This window comes from Falco punctatus (assembly GCF_963210335.1).
Source record: "Falco punctatus genome assembly, chromosome: 6".
Classification (NCBI taxonomy): domain Eukaryota; kingdom Metazoa; phylum Chordata; class Aves; order Falconiformes; family Falconidae; genus Falco; species Falco punctatus.
The window spans coordinates 85,645,031-85,661,530 of record NC_137585.1 but is presented as its reverse complement, the minus strand read 5'-3'; the positions used below and the strand labels follow the sequence as shown (position 1 = coordinate 85,661,530).

General features: G+C 39.6%; 1 protein-coding gene and 1 long non-coding RNA gene across 2 annotated transcripts in view; one reads left to right on the top strand and one right to left on the bottom strand.

Annotated features, from left to right (window-relative positions):
- Window positions 1-16,500, bottom strand: part of IL17REL (interleukin 17 receptor E like) — a 123,002-nt gene that overhangs the window by 98,615 nt on the left and 7,887 nt on the right. Inside the window, exon 2 of the mRNA XM_080393999.1 lies at window positions 523-550. Within this exon, the coding sequence (XP_080250125.1) occupies window positions 523-550 (28 nt within the window). The remainder of the gene's footprint in view (window positions 1-522; window positions 551-16,500) is intronic.
- Window positions 564-16,500, top strand: LOC308066560. The gene is made up of 2 exons (XR_013929199.1): window positions 564-5,054; window positions 6,733-16,500. It is a non-coding gene; the product is annotated as an uncharacterized lncRNA (long non-coding RNA).

Genomic DNA, 16,500 nt, shown 5'->3' with positions numbered 1-16,500 from the left:
TCACATGCGTGTGGCTCAGCATCACAGCTTCTCCTTGTCTGTGGAGTCTCTGCCACACAGATCCAGGAAAGGCACCCGAGAGAAAAGCGGTGCTCAGAGCTGGGCCTCCAGCTAAGACTGTCCTCTTAAGGGGACTGCCTGCACGGCAGCTTCCTCCTACTTCCCTGTCAAGTGTGCGCAGGAGGAGTGATTGATGGAGGCTTCAGAGTTCAGGTAATTTAAGAGCCTGTATTATTACTGTAAGCAATAATAGTAAGTAGGAGCAATAAAAATACGTGAAATGACTAAGCAAATTCTCCCAGTGACCAACTGTGGCAAGGAAAACCATAAAACAATAGTGCGTAGCCATTATTAACATAATATTTATCAAAGTTTATGAATTTCCGATGTTTTGTAGAAGGAAACTGGTGGCAAATACCCTGTCAGAGTGAACTGTATGTCACCAGGGAAATGGATTTATTATCTGCAATAAATTATCCTTCAAAAACATACGTAGTAAAAATATTAATTATGTATACTCACTGGAAGGTTTGCTTTTACAATGAATCCCCTGCAAACAGAAACAAAAATATTATAAAAGCTGAGGTTACAAAAAATATTATTATCATTGTACACAAATAAACATACCTTAAACAAATAAACATATTCACAGTCCACAACAAAATACTTTTTGAGTTAAAAAAAAGGTTTTCAAAAACAGTGAAAATGCACATCACTACTGCATATGACAGCCTGATATATACAGGGACATAAGATCAGCATTATCCTTATTTTCATTATTTTTACTGAGGTGCAAATTTTGTAACAAGTATAACAGTTTCATCAAATACAGACATCATTTTATCAGGTACTGCCATTTACACTGACCAAAAGCTTATTTATTGTTTTGCCAAACTTTACAATGGACTGCTTCATACCAGGGCAAAGAAACCAAGCAATTTCTTAATGGAACAGATCTAGAACACTATTGAATAGTATATGATTTTTAGAAGATCATACTAGACCAATGGAAGGAAGTATTACAGTAATTGCAAATTAAGTTCAGAAATAAGACTTGCCTTTTTATTTCTGAGAACTATCTGGCTCAGAATCCTGAAAATGAAATTACTCAGGCACAATACTTACCGTGTTCAAGCGTGAAAGTGTTTTTGTAAGAGGCAAAGTGAACCTGACACAGTTTTCAACAAGTTTACAGCTATCTTTCAAACAGACTACATCCTTTTTCCCAGTAAAATAAACACTTAGCCACAGGCTAAAATTCTTTAGAGTATAAAAATAAGAAATCTTATTTTGACTACTATGCATAACTTCTAAAAAAAGGCTATTACTTAGCCAGCAAATACTCTTTTCCGATGTGCTGGGATTCATGTTTCTGACATCGCATTTATACCAGTATTCCTTTGTATAGGGCATATATGTTCCCCTCAGCTTTCCTTTAAAATCAGTGTCTCATCCACAGAGACACTTTTGTCACACCCACAAAATAAGCAGGCACACTTTATCTCCTCTGTTCTCAAATGGACTGGAGCTCCCAGTCCTATTAAAACATTTTAGGATCTTGCCAGTAAGCCAGCAGTCTGTGAGTTTTAGAGTCAGCAAAAGCCTCTCAGTGGACATTTGGAAGTTCTCTAGTAGCAGACAAACGAGACTGCAGCCTGGGTAAGCATTAGCACATCACAAAATAACTATAGCTTGGTCTTCCATGAGGCTTTTTTCCACATTTCTGTCCTCATCATAAACACAGCTGTAAAGCGAAATCATATTATTTCTGCAGATGAGAAGCGACAGCATGTTAGCTGCCCTGTGGCAGCTGCCTACAGTACCTGGGAAGGGCGTTTTCTGTCTTTCATTGCTGCCTTTTTCGCTAGATAAGCTTGCTAAATAAGGCCTTTAGAAAGCCAGTGACCAGTACCTAACCTGTACTAGTTCTCATTCCTTTGTCCTTTTGGCACTTTGATTTTTAATAATCACTTCTGGAGGTAAGTTGTCATCTTTTACGATTGGCAGTTTGTCACTACGACTCATAAAAGTGCAGATGCATAAAAGGTGGCATTTTAAACTACTTTTTATAGTAAGACAGGGATTGTCATATACTTTCATAGACTGAAGATTATAAAAATTATTTTTGACATTGTTAAAGATACTGCTTTGGCTGCTTCTACACAATACTACAACACTCAGAGAAGTAGGGCCTGTTGCAGTAGGACAAGGGGTAATGCTCTTAAACTAAGAAAGGGTAGATCTAGATTGGACCTAAGGAAGACGTTTTTTCAATGAGGGTGGTGAGACACTGGAAGAGGTTGCCCAGAGAGGTGGTAGATGCCCCATCCCTGGAAACATTCAAGGTCAGTTTGGAGGGGGCTCTGAGCAACCTGATCTAGTTGAAGATGTCACTACTCACTGCACGGGGGTCGGACTAGATGACCTTTACAGGTTCCTTCCAACCCAAACTGTTCTATGATTCTATAAAGGAAATGAAACTTCTTTACATAAATGTACTAAAACTGGAGTACTTCTGTTTCGGTGGTTTTATAAATTCCTCAAATCCCCCTGAAGGATAGAAAAATGTAACTGATATGACCTCATTTCTGCTGTAATGTGTTCATATAAATGTTTGTCATTTATGATTTTTTTCTGCCCTCCTCAAAAGAAAAAGCATCATTTGTAGTCTGCTGATTCTCCCAATGCACATTCATCAATAGAAAGACTGTAACTTTCTGAATAATTCAGTGCAACACTAAACAAATAAAAGTGGAACATGCCAGCTCACATAAAACTACTGGAATTTTAACTGCTGTTTCAAAACCATAATTTTGAATTACTTCTAATCAAACACTGCAGGACTGTGCAGAAGGACAATTTGAATTCAGTTTCTTTTCTTGAGGTTCTCCATGGCCTTAGGGAGTGGATTAGACAAATATACAAAATGACTGCAAAAAATCTAGTGAGTTAGGGAGCTTTCTTGGTGAGAAAACCTAACTGTTGGATCAACTAATTGCTGAGCCACTGCTTACTGGAAGAAATTAATCTCTCATAAAGTTGATAATTTAGCAAATTACTTCCGTAATTTTAACTTCCCATTTTGCAGCCAGACTATTGAAAATATTTTGGTTAGGTGGCTTGAGAGAATTCCCAACTGCCAGTCAAAATTTCTCAGAATATCATCTTTAAACTAACATCTCTAACAGTTCTTTCTGGTTACAATCATGGTGCAAAAATACATTAAGAAAAAAATCAAGGTCCCATTGAAGTAAACAACAAAGATCTCACAAAACTCACAGGATTCAGCCTTTTACTCAAAGAAGGGCAGTGCTTTGGAGCCCCTGTTATGACACCTGAAAAATGCAAATTGTCTGTAAATAGATTATCTTCAGTTACAAATACGAAGAAAAAAACCTCACCCACTTCTGTGGGGCTGTGGGACGATGCAGAAATCCTCCTAAATCTTCTAGTCTATCCAATTAATTATTGTTTTTCACTGTTGCTCCGATGAATCCTATCATCTGAGCACTTCCCAGGACCATCCTGCATTTATTTTTTTATCGTCTCCACAGGAAAAAATAAACATATCCATCAGTGATTTTTGTTCTAGTAGGGAGATGTTTTGTCATTCTTTGGCACTTGGTTTTGTTCTGGGTGAGGAGTTGTTGGGAAGGTTTACATAAATAATCAAACATTTGCACAAACACTTGCCAGTTACAGCAAGCATTTGGTCACAGCTCAATTCCCTATTTTTAATAACTGTTTCTTTTTATTGTACAAGACCAAGGGGGGTTGAGGGTGGCATATTCTTTTATAATCATTTTGCAAAATAGTCAAAAGAGACCATTTGTCTCAAAGAAGAACTCAAATAAATAAACCAAGTTCCTCTCCCACTTTCTATATCTTTTGTTTTCAGGAATTTTCAGCTACGAATACAATAGAAAGACATAATACACTAAAACCAGAATGGAAATTTTCTTCCCCTTTCACAAATGCCGTGGGTGTCTTTTATGCAAAAATAAGATCCTGAACATGATAGTACTTTTTACTCTCATACAGAGAGCATCTTTGATTCATATCTGCTTTGGCAAAGAGCCTAAGCAAAATATACTTACACAATGCACAAACAGTTAGGGATTTTCCTATTTCTCTAGGGTTTTCCCCATTTGTGGTATTACTCAACTATAGCTAGAGGTTATCTGAACAGACACCACCAACGTGCAGCATTCTGAATAGAAGGTGTGGTGCCAACTTTTTAGCTAGCACAGCAACTTCTCTTCAATCTAAGCTAATTGTAGTATCACATTGCTTTGTTTAAAGACTGTAGAGAAGAAAGTGAGATCAGCAGAGGTAGACTTGGATTTGGGGACACAGAGAGTATTTTCATGAATTAAAACTGCCAAGGAAAAGGAACAAAGATTAGACCTGCTTCCCATTTCCTCTTACATTGCCAGGCACTGAATCAAGCACAGAATTGTAGAAATGTCCTGTCATGCAGGAAAGACTGAGGCAAATCTGGTTCTGCAGTCTGTTAGTTTGTTCATAGAAGAGGTGGTGGCAGCTCTTCCACAACTCTGTGAGTAATAGTAATATCTCTGAAAATGCCTTAAAATGTATTCTTTAACTGGGACCAGGTTGTCAGACACTTAACACTCAGTCATTAAGGTGCCTATTTCAAAGTCAGTGAATGCAGAGTGAACAGTTTTTCCCCCTTTTGAGAGCTCCTCAGTGGCAAAGCTGTTACCTACATTTCTACTTTAGGTTCTATTGTCTGAGAGGGCAGAAAAAAAGGAACATGACCATATTCTGATGTTTCCATCTGTTCCGGCAGTTTCTGTTCTTTGACCACCATTAGAAGTAAGCATAGGACTTCATGTGTTTTTACAACATGCGGAAAGTATGGTCTTGCAATAACTGATGCTGAGTTTGTAGCCAAAAGGCTGATAAAGATGATTAACAATGTAGTTTTTTGATTTCTAGTTGAGAGGGGATGCTCTGCACAAATCCAACTTATTCTGCACGCAATTAGAAAGGATGTTCCAGATCTGGGCCTAATCCCCTGGAAACCACAGGTACCGCATCATCTAATCTCTTTCAAAAACTGGTGAAGCTTAAAGTTAAAATCAGTCAGACTTGCACTGATCCAGTAGCCAAGGCTGCTCTATAAGCCCCGTTCTTTGCCAGCACCAAAACTTTTAATTTCTAATGTAAGCACAATAATAGTTATCTTGTATTGACTTCTGATTGAGCCCATTATCTTTTCACTTAAATAAAATCATGGAATCATAAAATATCTCAGGTTGGAAGTGACCCATAAGGATCATCACGTACAACTCCCTGCTCCTCACAGGACTACCTATAACTAACTCATATGACTAAGAGCATCATCCAGATGCTCCTTGAATTCTGACAGGCTTGGTGCTGTGACCACTTCCCTGGGGAGCCTGTTCCATTGACTGACCACCCTCCTAGCGAAGAATATTTTCCTAATGGGTGCTTTCCACCCTGGAATATACTTTCCAGTTATCTACAACCAGTAATACACCTTTTCTCAGCTTTTTTTGCAAGAGTATAGAAGCCAAACTCTTATTCCTCTCTAATAAAACAAGATTTCCTTCTACCATTACCCTTCTCTGCAGCCATTTCTACTTTAATGTAAATGTCCAAACGGAGTGACCAGAACCACACACAGTTCTGAATACAGTTTCCCATTAGGATGTATTTGGTGCCTTGTAAATTTGGTGCCTTCGCAATATTCTTTTTCTCAGTTGGGAGCACCACAACTATGTCATATCAGTAATTATCCTCCAATACAGAGAGGGAGGTACTTACCCTCTTCTATGCAAACAATCCAGCAGCAGCCTTCCCTTCTCCATCTGCTCACCTCATTCAGTTCATGGAGGGAAGAGCCTACAGATGCTATGCCATAAGAGTCGTAAATGATTCTCATGGCCTCTAGTGAAAAAACTGGCAACGCTAATGTGATCGCCTCCATGAAGAAAAAGATTTTTGAGCAATGGACAGCCACACTCAAAGTGATGTGGATCTATATGATTTGAACTTTGGATGGAAACAGAGAGGATTCAAAGCTGTAACATAAGCTCCTCAGACTATCAACAAATGACTGCAATTTCCTTCATAGAGACCTTCGACCCCAGATAATATCTAGGGAGAACTTCACAAATGAAAACAACTGAGTATGCTTTAGCTTTTTCCAGAGCTATTTTCACAGGCAAAATAGATAACAGCTTTGCACTTCACATGTCCTTGATGCTGGTGGAGATTGGACTCAATGGACTTTTCTCATTCTAGTCCTATAAAGGCTACCCCTGTATTTATCTTACCAAATATAAGGAAACAGAATTCTTTACAGTAAGAGGAAGCACAGGGATAACACAATGATTCCCATCCCACTAGAAAAATTCTTAACTATATCATGGACAATTATTTACACAAAAAAAGCACGTTATTGGAAATGAGTGAAAAAGAAAAATAATGGGCCTATGGGACACACTTGGCAATTTTATTAAATTGTAGTTATATTTATTGAGAACTAGAGGAATTATACTGATTAATACACATAATATGAATATTTAGAACTGTTTAAAATTCATAGGTCGTACTGCTGATAGTGTCCCCAAAAGACTTTTTCTCAAAAGGAGCATCTGTATTCGTTTTGATGTCATGTGTAATTGCGTTCATTGCCAAGGTAAAACTATCTTACTGATGATCCTTTTTAATTTTTGCCAGACCACAAGGTTGTTCTTCAATTTTTATTGACACTGTGGTGATCAGATACATGTGAACAGGGATCAGTTAAGTAATCATAAGAGGAAACATTTGGCCTGTTATCCATGCAGAAAAGGAATAGGCACCTGAACTTACGGAAAAGCATTACTTTTGACTACTTTAAACTACTGCTTCTACAATAGCACCTGGATGATGCTCGATTTTTTTACAGAATGCTAAAAACAAAACAGCTGAGTCCTGCCTACGCATTATGCAGCCCTGAGTCTCTCTGCATGCGTCCCAAGCTGAACAAGAACCATTCCAGCACATTAGTGCAGTGCTAAACCTGAGAAGATAAGTGCTGCTGAGAAGTGGGATATTAAGCTCAGGGTCAGTACAGTGCTAACAATGTCACACACTTTTTGGATGATACCTGGCTTGTGCCCATCCAACAGAGCAGGGTAATGTCTGCCTGTGTTAACACGCTACTGATGTGCTCTCAACTAAATAGTGAACTGACAATGAAAAAACAGGGAAGGGATTACTAGTTTTATTGAAGATTATTGGCCAGTCTTCAGCAAGGCTTCACAGTGGTCTAAAGCATAGCCTTTTACCAATCTTTGCTTCCTGCACCATTTGCCACTTCATACATATATGCAAATGTACAGACTCTGTCCTCTACAACCTGCTCTTTGTCACACGGGCAACACTTCCATTACACAAAGTCTAGCAGTACTCGAGTAATGCAGGAGCACATGACTAACACAAGACCCTCAGGCCCTTCAGATTTTTGCCCTTCTGTTTGCCTGCTAGTATACAGGTACAACAGAGAGTTCTGTCTTCACAGCATGCATATCTTTCTGCACCGTACTGATGTAGAGGAATCCTGTTCCCATATTTTAACTGGACTGTCCCATATTTTAGCTGGACTGCATGTGGCATATAATGTCTTCTGACCATTACTGTGGCTACATGGCTTTATCTTTTTTGCAGAGCAGAACAAGTGAAAGAGTTGGCAGCACAGTAATTATATTTCTGGGAACTGTTTGCAGTGACATGCATTTATCCTATAAGTGAATGTCCTGTCAAAACAACATTGCTATGAGGTCTCACAACTGGGAAGAATACTCCCCCCTTGTATTTTTTTTTTAAGTGAATTGTATTTAAAAATAATGTTGTGATACAAAAAGGACCTACACAGAAACCACTTGCTTTTAAATTTACTGGACCAAAGGGAGCTATGACAGTCAGAAATAAAAGCTGCCTGTTCTATTGTATGCTTCAACTCTAGGACTAGAAACAGAATTTGCTTGAAGCAACAATATGCTCTAGCTTCTTTTTTTAAGAAATAAAAAACAAAACAAAAAAAGTTGTCAATCATTTTGATGTCATGTTTCATAAAATTTTAATACAAGTTGTTAACCAACAGAATTACATACAATAGACAAAGTAAAATTAAAATGCACTTGGAATGCCATACCCTCAGCTGGTGTAAATCAGCACCATCCCACACACAGAGTGTCAAAAATTTCAGACCACTCAGCTACTTGAAAGGACAACTAATCTACCAAATCAGCACTTCTAATCTAACAATGAGACGGGGACACTCTAGCACAGCATTAACGGTTATTTCAATGAATGACTGGAGATCTCATACAGAGGATGATAAAAAGGAATCAAAGAAATTCAGGGTGGAAGAAGTCTCTGGAGGTCGCCAAGTCCAGCCTTCTGCTAGAAGCAGTACTATCACCAACACCACTTCAAGTCAGTCATTACTTTGGCCATTTCTTGAAAAACTGGAGGACATAGATTCCACAAGCTCTCCAGACAACTATGGATTGTCCATGCTTTGAGGTTAGGATGGTGGAACAATCTGTGTAGCACAGAAGAGGCTACAAGAAAAACGTAGTCAAGATCCCTCAGCAGCGCCGACAGCACTGAGACTTACAGCCTCAGAGGTGCCTGGAACCAGCAGGCAATGAGATTGCCACAGAAAAGGTAAAAGAAAAAAAGAAAAGCCAGAACCGAAGTGAAAATTGTGAGAAGAGACCCTCCAGGATAGAATTACTCTTCCTGCTGCTGCTGGAGGCAGTGATTAATTCTTTTGGAAATACTTACTTTTCTTTTGGCCTGAAGATCTTTTTCTATTCCAGTTACTGTCATCTTATACATCCTAACACTACTGCTCAGCAAAGAGGGAACACATTGCAGGCCTGGCTTTCCAGTGCTCTGGCATACACGGCAAAGTCCTCGATGTTTTGCTCTAGGCAATTACTTGCTTTGCTTAAGTTTAGGGTCAGTCCCAGGAGCAGAACAGTGCTCTGCTGTACACTTTGATTTTTATAATAAATGCCATACTGCTCACATTCACAAATTGTATAGGACTATGGTTGAGTGAAACTCTTTCCAATGATTTGAATGAACTTTGAATCAGATCCAAGTCAGAAAAAAACTTTTTGTCTGTTGTGGTGCGTTGACCCTGGCTGGATGCCAGGTGCCCACCAAAGCCGATCTACCACTCCCCTCCTCAACTGGGCAGGGGAAAGAAAATGTAACAAAAGGTTCATCAATCAAGATAAGGACAGGGAGATCACTCACCAAGTACCATCATGGGCAAAACAGACTCAGCTTGGGGAAATTTATTTATTACCAATTAAATCAGAGCAAGATAATGAAAAAATAAAAGCTAAATCTTAAAACACCGTCCCCCATCTCCTCCCTTTACCCCAGGCTCAGCTTTACCCCTGATTTTCTCTACCTCCTCCCGCCACTTGGCGTAGGAAGATGGGGAACAGGGGGTGTGGTCACTTCATCACACACTGTCTCTGCTATTCCCTCCTCCTCACAGGGAGGACTCCTCACACTCTTCCCCTGCTCCAGCATGAGGTCCTTCCCACAGGAGACAGTTCTCCATGAACTTCTCCCACGAGTCCTTCCCATGGGCTGCAGTTCTTCACAAACACTGCAGCACGGGTCCCTTCCATGCAGTGCCGTCCTTCAGTTACAGACTGCTCCAGCGTTGGTTCCCCCATGGGGTCACAAGTCCTGCCAGCAAAATTGTTCCAGTATGGGTTCCTCTCTCCACAGGTCCTGACAGCAGCCTGCTCTAGCACGGACTTCCCACAGGGTCACAGCCTCCTTCCGTCATCCCCCAGTCCAGCATGGGGTCCTCAACAGGCTGCAGGCAGATGTCTGCTCCACTGACAACCTCCATGGGCTGCAGGCACAGCCTGCCTCATCGTGGTCTTCACCATGGGCTGCAAGGGAATCTCTGCTCCAGTACCTGGAGCACCTCCTCCCCCTCCTCCTTCAATGACCTTGGGTCTGCAGAGTTGTTTCTCTTACGTATTCACACTCCCCTCTTCTGGTTGCAGTTGCTGTTGCATCACAACTTTTTCCCCTTCTTAAATACATTATCACTGAGGTGCTACCACCATCATCGATGGGCCATGGCCAATGGTGGATCTGTCTTGGAGCTAGCTCACATTGACTCCATCAGACATAGGGGAAACTTTTAGCAGCTTCTCACAGAAGCCCCCAACTACCACAACCTTACCACACAAACCCAATACACCTACACAAACTTCAGCTTTGCCCATGAGAAAAGGGTCACATAATTTCCAAGTAAGGCACTTTCTCTGTATGGATTCTGCATTACTTCTGGTATTCAAATGAAGCCAAAATTTGCAGTCATTTGCAAAGTAAGATTGAGTCAGCCAAATCTAAAAGAGGATTTAGGTACCTGAAACATGATTTAAGCAAACTGTAGTAATCTCAGCCAAACAACATGATCCGTGATACCCTAATAACTGCCACCTAACAGGGGCACGTAAGCTTATCAGGCACCTTCCTTTCTGATTTGAAAGCTTCCTGGATACATGTAGTTTGCTGTTTAGTTCATGACCAGAATGAAGCTGTAAATGACCATCCAGCTCATGCCAAAGGTCTTTGGGATAGCATACATGCTCTTGTAAAACATGCACATCGCCCAGCATAGCAGGTAGCTGGAGGATATTTAATAGTAACAGAGGTTAAACTAAAAAAACTCAAGCTTAGCTTCTTTCAGACTGGAAATACTAGAAGACGAAAGCAGAATATGGGCATAGTCCAGCTTTTATATGCCATTTTTCAAGACCTTAGCTCAAGGGACCACCAGCTTCAACATCTTTCTTAATCTGAAGCAGTTCTAACCCTAAATTGTCTGTTCACCATGCTGCCCAGTAAATGAGAGGGTTTCCCAGGCCTACTGTCAAAGCAGTGATACTGTATAGAGAGGAAATGAAAGTACAGTGGTCTGAGAGAAGGACAGGCAAGATGCAGTGTGATTTTTAAAGCTAAGTGATTTCAACATTCAAATGGGAGATTTGTTTCCTACTTCAAAGGCTACTTAGATTTTATTTTAAGCAGTTATCAGAAAAAAAAAAAAAAGAAAAAAAAGAAAACACCAGAAACTCAGAAACTGAAACTTTGGAAGAGTGGCTCTCCACAGCTACTCTGAATAAAGAACATCAAACTGGCTCATAACTCAGATGCCTGGGCTCTAGAGAGTGGAGATCAGACTAACCTGATGCCTAACTTTTTCCCTTGCCTAACTTGAGGCACCACAATGCTGAGTATGCAGGTTTCTCACACTGCCCTGACAAGTTGCTAATGCTTTCTCATGATCTCCAGTTAATCTGTATTTAATAACCTGGAACCATAGGAAAGGAGCAGGGTCATAGAATAGGTGAATGTTGCACAGAAACTATCCTGAAATGTTGGGGGTGGAGGGGCTTCAAAAGAAAAATGAATTTGCTAATCCCAACCCTGCCAGCATGGATCACAAAGCATAATAAAATTTAGAACAGCAAAATGCACTTGACAATAATTTCTTCTAACAGTTCCAAGACTTTGGAGGCTACGTGTCAGGGCTGAGACACTCTTCAAAGCCATGGAGAGAAATGCAGGAGCACATGTTTCTGGCTTTTGTAGCTCCCATAAAAATGGTGTTTCTCCCTCTTCTTAGACAGAGAAAAATTTCAAACCTAAACAAACTTGGAATTACCCCTGATTATAGCTCTTCCTGCTGAGAAATATTCTTAAATGTTGAATTTGCTTTTATTCTAGCCTAAGCTTGTTATGTTGTTGTGTAAGAATGTAAGGCCATACAAATGATCCCTCAGGCCATGCTAGCAGCAGTGGTAGAGTAGTCTTGGATGGCAGTCCTGAGAGGCCACTGCATCCTTCCTGGTGCCACAGTATCAGTTAAGAAACTACTTCCATTAAAGATGGAATGATGTTAAGCCTTAAAGATGCCTGGCTATCTCTAATTATGCTTGCTTGACTTACAGAAACACTCTAGCCACAGCAAAATGAGGAAAATCTTCTTAGTACATGTACATTAAAAACTTTTTTTCACAGCTGTATAGTTGAAATTTTTTGACAGAGAGGATTATTTCCTAACTATTCATATTTGTATTATTATGGCATCCCAAAGTCTTAATCCTACATCAGAAATCTTAAACCATAATCCATGCATACATGCTTTTCCTCTCCTATCAAGAGAGAATCCCTGCATACACGCCCTTCTACTCCTATCAAGAGCAACAAAAGCCAAAAACACCTTTCGCTGAAAGAACTAGCAGTGTGAAAAATCAAAAAACATTCAAAATCTGCCATGTAGAAAAGACCTACTGAAAGCATCTATTCTGTGTATTCCAGCTGAAACATTTGCATTTTGAGATAACTGATAATAGAAGCTCGTTATGAATAAATTTGCAAATGCTAAGGAAGAATAAATCATATAAAATGCAAAATCAAAAATAATTACTCAAAAAAGTCATTACATAGTCTATTTCTCTTTTTACTATTCACTCATAATTTTGGGAAGGGTTGAGGGGGGAGAAAACAAACTATGGAATGATCATATAGTTTGACTTTATCTTGGGTAACTTCCACATACTGTAGATGCTAAAGTTAGCACAGTCCAATTAAAGGAGGCAGATGTCCAAAAGTAAGGCTTCCAAAGAAACAGGATTCTACCAACGTTACAACAGCAGCATTGTTTCACCTGACTTTCCTGATCATGCTGTTGTCGCTAGAGGCAGCAATAATTCCTGGGCACGGCCTCAGCTTAATGAACCCATCAAGTGTTCAGTACTTTCATATGTTGCTTCACACTATGTCTCATTTTTAATGATAGCCCTTACTCACTGAAAACCACCTATGCCACACATTCACCTAAAAAGTGTATGTGTATTTTTACCCCTAAGTGGAAGAGAAAATAAGCTACAAAGGCAGAATGTAAGGTAACACAGATATGACCATGCTCCAAAAATTATTCTATCATATATAAATAAAATATAAGGGGGGGGGGGGGGGAGGGGAGGGAATACAAGAACACATACCACTGGCCAAAACTAAGCATGAAGCATGATACTATAACGAAAATTGCAAAAATTAATTTAAAACCCCACAAACCACAAATGGGGAAACATTATAATACAAAATAATCAAACTTTGAAAAGTAATGGAGAAAACTGTCATTGCAGTAACGGAAGAAGGAACAGCAGGTCAGGGAGATGAGGAAGTGGGAAAAAGATCAAGGAAGTTTGCATATGTAGGGGTGAAAGGGAAAAACAAAACTGGAGACAGTGAAATGTATTAACTGCAATAAATTCTATTTCCTCAAAGTTTTTCCAAGAAAAGACAATGAACACACATCTAGTACTGTACAATGTTGTTTATGTGATTCATCTTTCTGAAAATATGCAGGCAAGTAGGGGCAACTCCAGGACAGCCAGTTTTCCAGAAATGATTGAAATTTACCACACATATTCAAAGCAACTAAGTTGAAATATTTTCTTGCAAGAGAAAGAGCCACAGATAATTTTCAAAGTAAAACATTCTCTTCATTTCTATATAGACACTTTCTGAATTAGATGGTATGTCCCATACAGTTTTCACAGTGAGTCCCATATTTTGCATGCTTAAAGGGCAGGATATACAATACAGCAAGACAGGTCTTTGGCTCTGTTGACGGTTCCAAAGGAATAAGTTAAATAAGACTTGAAAGACCACCTTTAGTTCCAACAAAAAAGAAAATGATGAATGTAAACAGAGATGATAGGGTTAGAAAAGAACTCAAGATGCCATCTACTCTACATTTCTGCCTTAGGAAGAATAACCTTTATCTGAGACATGTATGAGATATTTTCTTTGCATGTATGGAGATCTCTATAAGCTCCGCTGGCAACCTATTCCAGTGCTCAGCATCATTATTTACTGTGACTTTCCAGTTTATTCTTGACCTCAGAAAATTCTGGCAGTTGTGAAGGCAGGGTCAGGGCTGTGATGCTTCTGTATCATATCTGAGTATACGTGAATTTACCGGTTCTGCAATCATTCCTAGCCAAGTAGTTCAGAGCTGATCTGGAACTTCCTTAGCAACATGCTGCTCTTCAGAGCATATTTTCTGTTTTGTGTTTTTAAGACGGCAAATAATTTCCTGGTTTTCAAAAAGCAGACAATATATGTTAACAACAAAAAAATTACAAGAAAAAATATTTTCCTGAAAATATGAAAACTGCTATGAAAACATCTGTGCCAGATGGATGATGGTAAAGCAAGGTGTAGAACTTCAAATGTGGATTCCTGGTTTGAACAGCCTGGTAGCCACAGCACAGAACATGGAAATTCATGGCTCCCAGAAATCAAATGATTTTTGGTCAGATATAAGAAGAAATTCCGTTCTTAGGTCCAAATTACCTGCCTATCTAGGAGTGAAGCCTAGCTTCTCAATGCTAAGCCAAAAAGCCAGGAGAGCACCCAAAGCTATGCAAAAGCACCCAAAGAAGTCTTCTAAAACCTCTTATTGGTCCTTCTCATTTTTGATTGTCCCTGGTTCTCTCCCATGCACAGGCATTCTGGCAAGAGAGGGAAAACGGGACAGTATAAACAAACATGGCAAAGCAACAAGTACAGCATTGCCAGCTCCAGCAAATGTACAAATTAAGCTAATCCTAGACCTTACTTCCCAGATTTGATAAAATTACAAGTAGCTTTCCAATTGCAAATCAATCAGTCAGCCAGCAATATTCTGCAGCTGTAGAAAGCACCTGTTCCCAAAGCTCAGTATTCAACATTGAGTTTTGGGTCCGAATGGAGCTGAAGGATATATTCCCTCCCTAGAGATTTGTGAGCTGAAGTTCACTGCCAAAGGTCAGCTGCTTCCATCTCCTGCTGAGTTTACTTATATATCCCTTGACTTTTTTAATATCTTCCTCCTGCTATAGGTACTGATCACACATACTTATGTTGATATCTCACAGCGGTGAAGCTTCTAGTACTGCCTTGTGTTTCAGTTTCAGGACACCTTATCATGTCCTGGACCAATATCTGTTAATCTTCTGCCCTCAACTTTCACGATTATCTGTAGTGCCTCCATTCTTGCTGCTCCAGTGGCTTATCTCTTTCCAGACCTTGTAACCTTTTTTCCAGAGCTCTTGAGGAAGAAGCGAGAAAGAAAAAAACCCAAGAGCTACTGTTGCATTTTTTTTCAAGTTCTGAATTACAGAGCTTTCTCCATCTCCACCTCTCCTGAAGTAAGTGCTAGTAGATGCTCTAATAATGACGTACACTATAAAGTTTTGGAAGTCCCCACTTGTATCTGTCACTGGCTTTTTCCTTCTCAGGAGGTGAGGAAATGGGATGGTACCCAATCAGTTGCATAGGATACAGCAGGAAACATAGAAACTAAGTGTCATTGCCAAGCTATTTATAACCTTAAGAGCAAATGTTAAACACAGTCCAAGAGGTAAGTCACCTAAACTTGCTAAACTGCAGCTCTCCTGGCTACCAGCACAGAAGGCAAGCAGGGATATCTAAGCAAATGGGTAAATATCACTCTGATACAGTGACTCAATATGAATGAGCCTCTTAAGTATGACTGCTTTGACTAACGAGTACTTAACATTTAATTATAGTATTGAAAGCACTTAATTAAAACACATAATTAAGACACATCACACAGGAAGGTCAGCACTATTTTGTACTTGTGAAAACTGGAGAAAGGAAATCACTTGAATAGGGCCACATAAATGAGTCAGTGACAGGCAGGGATGAAAAACTCGGGCTTTCTATCTAGGGCATGCTCTGGTGGATTGTACTGCATCTCAGCAAATACTAGCAGAGGGCATGTTCTATATTTTTATGCATCTCCTCCAGTCATCAGGTACATCAACGCATAGGCAAAAAAGTCTGGGGTGAATCATCTTCCTAGGCTGGGACTTCACACTGTATGTACCTCTCTCACTCACTCTGAGGAAGCCAGGTCTCTCTGATCAGGCTCTGTAGACACTTTAGACATTCCATGTCTAAAATCAGTTTTTCAAACAGATTTTAGAGAACAACTGAATTATGTCACCTAGATTATCATGTTTGGTTTTTAGAGGCTTGGGATTACTTTTAAAACATTAATTGCTTACCTTAGTAATGAACGAAGAATGCCAATTTATTTCAGCTGTTAGTGGCCTAAGGGCTGTATTATAATCACTGGTTTTGCAGTGTGTAGTATTCAGCAAGAACGGACTGATCCATGGCGTAAATATCCAGTAAAGAAACACCACATATAAATAGCAGGAACAGGCAGCAGCGATATCAAGAATTTGCTGCCTATAATCTTTATAACTGCAAAGAAATCCCAGATTCAGTTTAGGGTTTCCTTCTCTATCCGTGGACTTTGGAAATGTTACTACATTTAATGGCAGACAATGCAAATAACTATTTCATAGTTTTCTGGAGATTTTTTTT